The 9268-nt window shown below is 29.4% G+C and overlaps 2 protein-coding genes across 2 annotated transcripts; both read right to left on the bottom strand.

Annotated features, from left to right (window-relative positions):
* Positions 1 to 554: 554 nt before the first annotated feature.
* On the bottom strand, positions 555 to 3510 carry LOC112740868 (zinc transporter 5). The gene is made up of 3 exons (XM_025789551.3): positions 2850 to 3510; positions 2420 to 2569; positions 555 to 979 (listed from the first exon to the last, which is right to left on the bottom strand). Exons 1-3 carry the CDS (start codon positions 3462 to 3464, stop codon positions 674 to 676), a joined length of 1071 nt encoding a protein of 356 aa, XP_025645336.1. The 5' UTR covers positions 3465 to 3510; the 3' UTR covers positions 555 to 673.
* A 1474-nt stretch (positions 3511 to 4984) lies between these two features.
* Positions 4985 to 7129, bottom strand: LOC112740867 (uncharacterized). Its single transcript, XM_025789550.2, has 2 exons — positions 6616 to 7129; positions 4985 to 5412 (listed from the first exon to the last, which is right to left on the bottom strand). The coding sequence occupies exons 1-2, from the start codon at positions 7093 to 7095 to the stop codon at positions 5299 to 5301; spliced, it is 594 nt and encodes a 197-aa protein (XP_025645335.1). The 5' UTR covers positions 7096 to 7129; the 3' UTR covers positions 4985 to 5298.
* Positions 7130 to 9268: the final 2139 nt, after the last annotated feature.

Raw genomic sequence — 9268 nt, 5'->3', positions numbered from 1 at the left:
GTCCGACTTGTACGTGTAAAAGAATGGGGGGTGGTACCTGCAAAGACACTCCGATGCCTAAGTTAGCAAAGGTGTAAGCAAGTTTAGAATGTATTGGACTTAGTGATACCTGAGGGATGTCAGGGTATTTATGGTGGTGAACCAATAACCACCGCTGAAGTAGTGCCACCTTTCTAGGGTGTTAACCGTCCCTTTATCTTAGGGAAGTTAAGATATGGCTCGTGGAAGGGGTTAGAGAGATTCTAGGGACAGTTACTCATTCAAGTGAGTGCTTATCTGCCAGCTAACCCTCGTTCCCGACTTCCTTGGAGCAGGTCGTGCCCTGTACCGACTTCTGGGGGTGAAGGCTGGTACTGGGTGAGGACCAACCCTTTGGGCCGGGCCTTTCGCTTGGATCCTGGACCTTTATTATTGGGTCAGGGTATGAACAATTATTAACTAGTTATTAGTCAAAATTAATAAATTCTATTAGTCTTCTGGTATTTTTCTAAAAAAATAGAAAAAAAAAGGATTTCCAACATTTTTATAAGTCTCACATTATATGAATCGAAAAATGGTGCTACAGAAAGAAATTAATTAATTAATCCAACAGTATAAATGCGAGAATTTGTAAATGGAAAAAAGAAAAACCTAAAACAAAGTTTTTATGGAAAAGAATGCAATTTAATTGGTTTTATGCCCACTTAGCAATAAGAGACATAAAACCAGCTCCTAAAAGAAGAGAAATATTTGCTCCTATTTGAAGTTTACTATTTTTCTGCATTTTTGGATTCATAAAATCAGCAGCAAGAAGATCTACAAGTGCCATATAGATTAGGATCCCAGCTGAAGCTGCGTTAAAAATTCCTTCCACAATAAGAGCAGTTGGACTGTTATCATCATAAACATTAGATATCCCTATGCCGACTGCAATTCCCACTGGTGTAGTTAGAGAGAAGAATAATCCCATAACTATAACGGATAGCCTTCTAAATTTTGCCTGAAATAATTTTTGTCGTTAGTGTACGAATGTTAGAAAGCATGTGACATTATTATTAAAATTTGGTCAACACTTTTATTAAAAATACTAATAATGACTAATTAATGGTTATAAACCACAAAATTTACGTATAAAATTTTATAATCAATTTTTTTAAAAAATAATTTATGACATTCTTTTTCGCAATGGAAATATTCTATAATTACTTAAATTTCAAATCTAATTCATTGATTTAATACATATTTTAAATCTAAAGTAAATGAATTGAAAGATGAAAGAGAAAATCTTATATCAAATTAAAGATGAAAGAGGAAATAAAGATTGCATTTATTATTGATGTATAACTCTTTAAATTAAATTAGCAAGAAATTTAGTAATGTTTTTTTTTTTTTTTTATGAAAGATAGAGAAATTTAAACCCGTAACCTTTAAATGAGTATTGAGAGACTATACTATTTAAGTTATTGGGCGAAATTTAATATATGTTGTATGCTTAATTATTTGTAGCATTTATATTATAATAATAAAATAACCATCGTGAATGATGAACACTTGTTCACCTAAGTAAAAGTGTTAGAATTCGAATCTATCTTGTATATATAATAATCTATTAGCTAACAATAAATTATTAAATAAAATTTAAATTTACGAAAGATTAATAATAAATAAAAAATAATAGAATATCCTTTACCTTAATATTTGAAATCAAAAGGATAGTTTTGAATAAAAATGATAAATATAACTCATCTTTAAATACTTCTTTTTAAATAGATAATCTATCTCTCTTTATTTTATTATGTTTTAGAAGAATGGTTGAGATTTTAAAAGGATAACATGCAAATTAGGCTAACTATTTTTTCTTATTTTCGAATGTGACACATATAATAAATGAAAAATATTAAAGATCAATATTTTTAGTAAAAAAGCAAAAAATTAATTAATATTAACTTAAATGCATGACAAATTATAATATTTTTATGGCCATCATTAAAAAAGGCTTTATCATAATTGGTATAATTGTAATTAAAATATTTTAATAAACAAAAAATAAGACGACTAATATCTCATTATTAATAAATATCTCAAAAGACAATTTTTTTTGCTAAAGACAAAATAAATTATTATTGAAAATAATTTTTTAGTAAACCTAAATCAATGTACATATAATATATATATATATATATATATATATATATATAAGTTAACCCTAAAAGTTGTTAAGGTAGCGCCGTTCAAGTCACTCAGCACGTATATCATTTTTTTTTTTTTAATTAGGAGTAGGACTCGAATTCGAGATTTATAAATGAATATAAAAAAATTATGCTATTTAAATTATAACTAGTTAATAATATTGATATTTATTGCATGAGATTTTAGTGAACATTTTCATTCTTTAAAAATTTATTATATTTTCATAATAATAAAATCTTTAGAATAGTACCTGAGTGATGCAACTTCCAAGTCCCATGCCCTCAAAGAACTGATGAAAAGTCAACGCAGCAACAAGAGGTCTTATTGTTTCTGAATTCATTGACGCTCCTAAAGTAATTCCTATTACGACCGAATGAACAACAATTCCCAACTCCAATACCTATCAATCAAATTTCTCTTAAATAATCATTGTAACTCAAAATTACAAAATTAATTAGAATAGTTTTGCAATTTCATAGCTCATAATAAAATCACCGAATATAAAGCAAAAAAAAAAGTGAAAACTTATGTGTAGTCAACTTTAAGTGAAATTAATAGTTGAGAACGTTAAATAATTTGATTGGTTTGATTAAATTTTCATCTAACGACTATCAGTTATCAACTTTACGTGAAATTGAGTTTCCACCCTTAAAAAATTAAGTACAAGAAAGCATAATTACCTGCGATATGACGCGATGACGAAGGAGTTCTGAAGACTTATTACTAGAAACGTGACCATGTGCATGACCATGTGTTACATGGGTGTGAAGTTCCACTTCATTATTCCCAGCATCTTCTTCTTCTCTTTCAACATCTGTGACAGCCACTTGTGCTTTCTGAAGATGTGATTTCTGAAAATAAGTAGTGGCATAAGCATCCACCATGAGAGTTCCCATGCTAGTGCACATGGCCACAAATCCAGTGAAAGGAAAATCTCCCCAAGGATGATCGCTCAAACAAGGCGAGGTTAGATTTTCGAATGCATCCGGCAACACATGAATGAAACCAGTGGCTAGTATAACACCAGCCGCAAACGCCTTAATTAAGAAGAAGATGTCCTTCTCTGGACTTATGGCAGGTATGATTTTACCAAGAAGCGGAATACAAACCCCAATTGTACTCGCCACGAGAATAGAAACAAGAGCTACTATCTTAAACTTTAGTGCCTTGGCTTTGTCATGTGTTTCTTCAGATTTATCACATGTACACTCAGATGCCACTAAATTTGGGAGTACAAGCAAACTAAGAATGCAGAACATGAATACTACTTGACTGCTCTGCTTTAACCCCTTCATGGTGAAATTGGTGTTGAAAACAGTGTGTGCCAATAGGAAAAAAAATGAACACAAGAGTTATATTTATAGCATTTGAATCAAAATAATGACTTATCATTTATTATTTAAAAAAAATATAAGAACTTATTAGAGTGAACTTTTAAGAAAAGATTTTTTTTGAGTTATTTTTTTTTTAAAAGACATTGTGGAAAAGTAAAAGTAGCTTTATGTTTGAGTATCTCATGCAAAAAGATCTTTTTATTTATCAGTTATGTTTGGGTATAACAATATAAAAGTACTTTTTGTTTATTTATTACACGAAAAACATCTTTTTTTAAGAAAAAAAGATCTTTTAAAAAAAGATGTAAATTACATCTTCTCAAAAAAGATGTTTTTTTATTTTTCTAGTACTTTTACTTTTACTATTAGAAATTTGCCAAACACGCTAAAAAATAAAAAAAAATTTCAATAAAAAAAATATCTTTTTTATCAAAATAATAACGCCCAAACAAGCACATAATCTCAATTACGTATATGTAGGTAAGTAGGTTAAAGTGCATCCTCATTTTCAGTACTTGTTGATAGTATGTTGAAATATTGGATTTAATTTCTTTAATTCAAATATATTTAAATCATGTCATCAACGTTGGACTTTGAAGTCATCAGTTATGTTAAGTGTGGTAATATGTCGACACTATGTGCTATCAACCAATTAAAATAGTTTTGAAGTGCTTAAATATAGGAAGTCAACGAATGGAAGGAAAAACTACCCCCATTATGTCGAAACATGAAATAGAAGTGTGCTAACTGCTAACGTATGATCCATGAAATCTTATATAGCTTTTTTAATGACAGTTAGTTATTGAAAGATTAGCTTCTTCTTTAGGTGGACTTGTTAAATTTTTTATATTATTAAACTTATAACATTTTGGAATTTGAAATTTATAATTTTTTAGTTATTTAAAGTAAAAATAAAAAAGTTAAAAATGTGTTTCCTCTAATATAAGATTATTTACACAAATGTCTTGTTTTTATTATTAACTAGCGTATATTCTTAGGGTCTTTCAAGCTTGATACCAAAAGTAACTCAGATGAAACTTTCATTTGCCTTGGCCTATCTCTAAAATATAGTAAGATGGAGGAAAATATGTAAATCATATAAATAGATACAAATACATAAATATATAAAGGTTAATTTTTTATATTTACACAATATTTTTTAAAAGAAAATAAACTAAAACACTAAGCTAGTATTGCATAATATAATAGTTTAAATAAAGGTCAAAATAAAAAAAAGACTGACCAAAGTAACCCTACATACTAATGCACAAATAAAAAAATACACATAAATATTTAAGTGGATTCTAATATAATTATGTTAGAATAATTACGATCACTATGTAAGTGGTGTTAAAATGGAAATCGCATTTTTTTATATTTTGGAAATATTTTAAGTAATATTTTTTAAAATACTATAGCCACCAAAATCACCGTGATATAATTATATTAGAATGTACCAAATATTTAATAGAAAATAGATAGATAAATAAGAAAGATTCAGAAATTTCGTGGCACGTAAAAGTACATTGTGGTTGTATACAAAGAAAGAACAATTACACTTCTTCTTGTAGTAGTTGTCGATAGAATGAATAGGGTAATTAATCAACAAATTTTAGATAAAAACTTTAGTTTCTAATACATTTTTATTACTTAGTAAGTCCCTGATAATTACACATTGGTCCCTCCCTCACTTTAAATAATATTACGGAAGGACCAATCCATCAAAGACTTCATAGTAATAAAAAAAAAAAATTAAAAACCAAATTATTTGATCTTAAATTTTTTGTAAACCAAATTAAAAGTCTCCATCGCTGAAAGATTTGGGTAGCATGACATGGGCAATGGGATCTCTCTTAGATTTCCATCTCTTAAACTGTTTCGATGCAGCTTTTAGTGCCTTCGCCCATCCCTGGATCAAATTTTAAACAAGGTCATTCCTATGATATAGTTAACACATTACCTGAAATAATAGTATATATATCCAAATAGGTACCTACAAAATTTTACATTCAACGTTTTTGTCTTTAGAAAAAATTTATTATATTAAATTTTTTAAATTTTATAAAAATAAGATATATAAATTTTTATTTTAGTCAAATTTATTATTTTTATTTAGATAAATATATTATTTTTATTTGTTAAAATATGGACAGTAATTATTAGACACAATAATATACGTTCGTTGTTTGTTTGTTAAGAGACAGATTTAAATGAACACCATAATATATAGATACACACAAAATATATGTATTTAGTATTTCTCCTTAAAATTAAGACACAAAGATACAAAATATAAAACACAAAATTTGATTTTTTTATTCCTAATTATTTTTAAAATTACCAATGTATAAAACGAACACAATGCATAAGACACATAAGGTAAAATTGATATTTGGTTTATATATATGTGTCTTATACATTATTACCAAACACATTATAAAATTTGAGTATTTTTATATTTATGTATCTTTGTGTATTTGTATATATGTCTATGTGTCTCAAAGACACTAACCAAACACAGCCATAGGTCTTAGAAAATGTGACAAAAAATCTATATATCTTATTTTTATAAGGTATAATATAAGGATCTTAACATAATAAAAAAATTTTGAAGACGAAAATCGAATAGTGCAAAATTATTTAGAGACCTATTTGAGTATATACTCGGAGAAGTAATTATCTAAGAGAAAGTTTAAAGGGCCAGCAAGTTTTGTATTGTGTGACCAGTATTTAATCATCAAAAGAAAAGTGAGTGATCTCTCATCATGGAATGTAATCTCACACCATTAAAAACACTATTGATGACCAATTAATGGTTACAAAATACAAAAGTTGTTGACTCTTAGCAATCATCGTTACCTAAAATATCAGCATAAACAAATTGCAAATTCTCTTTTCTTTTGTGGTCAACTTTCAACAAACGAAAATGGGGAACAATAACAGAGGTACCAGAAATGGAGATAGAACCCACAAAAATTCCTAGCAAATGCAAATCTAAATATGAAACATAAGCGTATTTCAAATATTAAATCCAGTAAATATTAATTTGTTATCCCCATTATTAAGTCCTAACTTAAAGACTTAGAACCAAACAGAAATAGAAATCAATTACCTTCTTGATGATGGGGTTGCAATTGCAAGTAGTAGGAGACAAATCAGAAACCATCTTCTTGTTCTTGTTCTTGATGAAATCAAGGTTGAGCTTCTTCCTAAGCTTAGAAGCCACCTTGATGGCGCTGCTTCTGGGTCTAAAGAAGTTGGAAGAATTGGTGAAAGAAAGCTTTGTGGGGGTTATGAGATCGAAATCCATGGGGCTATAAGGTCTGGGAACCAAAGGGGACCAAATAGTGCTACGAGAGTAATCAAAATCATAGGCGGAGTTATCAGGGAACTTGCAAAGAAGTTCAAGTCCCATTAATGGCACCAAATATTCAACCACTTTCGTTGTTTTCAGCACCAGTGGGCGTTCTTCTTCTGCTTCTTCTTCGTCTTCTTCTTCTTCTCTGTGCGGAGCAATCTCTGATTCGTTTTCAGATTCCATTGGCAGTAACAGTGGGTTTTCGCCTTTTCGAACCGTTGCTTTCTCCAACATCTTGTTTGGGTTTGTATATGCTTTGTAACGAATAAGGACCAGACAGAAACTAGCCGTTACAATCAGGACTTCTTTTTTATGTTTTTGTCGTTGACAGATTTTTTTTTACAAGCAAGTAAAAGGATAAATCACCGAAAATGTTCTAAATAATTTTGTGGTCGATAAAAATATATTCCAATTATGTTATCGACGAAAATGTTCTCAAATAATTTTAAAACGCGACAAAAATAATCAACATTTAATATGTATTATCAAAAAATACTTTAGACATTAAATTTTGATACAGTTTTTTATAAGGATTATTAGAAAAATAAGATATTTTAATTTTTAAAATTTGGTGATTTTTCGTTAAGTATATATTTTTTTATCAACCACTAATAATACTTAAAAAAATTATAGACATAAAATTTTTATCTAATTTTTTGTGTGTATTTTTTAAATAGTCATCTAAATATTCTTATAAAATTTTGAATCAAATACAAAAGTCGTTTATCACTTATATAAAAAATAATATTTTTTTTGAACATTTTTGTCGCATCTTTAAATTATTTGAATATATTTTTATCAATAACAAATTTGAATGCATTTTTGTCAGCGACAAAATTTTTGTCCTTATATATTGTACACTTCAAAAATATTGACAACAAAAATCAAAACGAACTATAATAATTATATACTATAAAACCAAACAGATCATTCTTAAAAATCTACAACACACGGTTAGGAGGACTTGCCCAAACTTCACCGTTCTGTTCCAATCACAATTATGATGAGTTTTTTAGACAAGTAAATTAAAACAAATACGGCTTCATGTTACATGAATCAAAAGGCAATGTCCAGCTCTTGGATCATTGATTCAGGGGCAACCACACACATAACCAACTCCTTCTCCGCTCTTATCAACCCGCAACCATTACTTAATCATTTTGTAGCCCTACTAGATCAAACTAGAGTTAAGGTCTTAGCCACGGGCAGTGTCATTCTTAGCCTCCATCTAACCTTTTACAATGTCATTTTTATTTCTTCTTTTCGGGTGAATTTAATTTTTGTAAGTTCTTTACTAAAATTGTCTTGTTGCATGGTTACCTTCTCTGACCTCTCTTTTATTATACATGACAAGATCTCCAAGAAGGTGATTGGCAAAGGTGATGAGTTAGATGATTTGTTTGTGCTGCCATCACCTTCCATAGCACCTTCTACACACATTACTTCCACACATATTACTGGTTCTTGTCATCAAGCGTCCTTTGTTAGTAGTGATATTTGGCATGCTCGTTTGGGTCACACATCTGAAAAGATTTTGAATAAATTAAGTCCTGTTTTGTCATTAAAATCCATCAAACACAATCATTCAAATTGTCCTGTATGTCTATTAGCAAAACTTAAGCGTCTTTCTTTCCAGTCACAAAATAATTTTTGTAATAATGTCTTTGAATTGATTCACTGTGACATTTGGGGCCCTTATGGTACTTCCACATACAATAATATGAGATATTTTCTCACAATTGTAGATGATCATTCAAGATTTATTTAGACTTATCTTTTTAAACAAAAATCCGATGCTACTAACATTCTTATGAATTTTGTTAACATGGTGGAAACTCAATTTAGTGTTAAAGTAAAACAGATTCGATCTGACAATACCAAGGAGTTATTACTCACTGATTTTTTACAGTTAAAGGGCATAATTCACCAATTTTCATGTGTAGAGAGACCTGAGCAGAATTCAGTTGTAGAAAGAAAGCATCAACACTTACTTAATGTTGCAAGAGGCCCTCTTTTTTCAGTCCAAGGTGTCCATCAAATTCTGGGGAGAATGTATTCTCACTGCTACCTTCTTGGTGAATAGGTTGCCTAGTTCAGCCCTGCAGCACATTTCACCATATAAGAAATTATTCCTCAAACAACTAGATTATCATGCACTGCGGGTTTTCGGATGTCTGGTTCATGCATCCACGTTAATATCTCAAAGGAACAAATTCTCTCTAAGGGCTGTAAAAGCAGTTTTTGTTGGATATCCTTCAAGGTATAAAGGATACAAGTTATATGATTTAGAGGCAAAGAAGTTCTTCATATCCAAAGACGTCACATTCAATGAAAGTGTATTTCCCTTCAGTGAGTTACCAGCTGATCAGTCCCCTTTTGTGGATAATTTTCCAGATGTGGTGATGCC

This window comes from Arachis hypogaea, chromosome 14, assembly GCF_003086295.3.
Source record: "Arachis hypogaea cultivar Tifrunner chromosome 14, arahy.Tifrunner.gnm2.J5K5, whole genome shotgun sequence".
Classification (NCBI taxonomy): Eukaryota; Viridiplantae; Streptophyta; class Magnoliopsida; order Fabales; family Fabaceae; genus Arachis; species Arachis hypogaea.
The sequence above is the reverse complement of the archived record's forward strand: the minus strand, read 5'-3'. Positions and strand labels throughout refer to the sequence as shown.

Bases quoted from the DNA above. Each gene is read 5' to 3' on its own strand.
- LOC112740868 (XM_025789551.3), bottom strand. From the start codon at position 3,464: ATGAAGGGGTTAAAGCAGAGCAGTCAAGTAGTATTCATGTTCTGCATT. The intron at 2,570-2,849 runs GTAATTATGCTT...TTTGATTGATAG, and splicing joins GTCATCGCGTCATATCGCAG to GTATTGGAGTTGGGAATTGT. The intron at 980-2,419 runs GTACTATTCTAA...AAATTATTTCAG, and splicing joins TTGGAAGTTGCATCACTCAG to GCAAAATTTAGAAGGCTATC.
- LOC112740867 (XM_025789550.2), bottom strand. From the start codon at position 7,095: ATGTTGGAGAAAGCAACGGTTCGAAAAGGCGAAAACCCACTGTTACTG. The intron at 5,413-6,615 runs GTAATTGATTTC...AATTTGATCCAG, and splicing joins GCAACCCCATCATCAAGAAG to GGATGGGCGAAGGCACTAAA.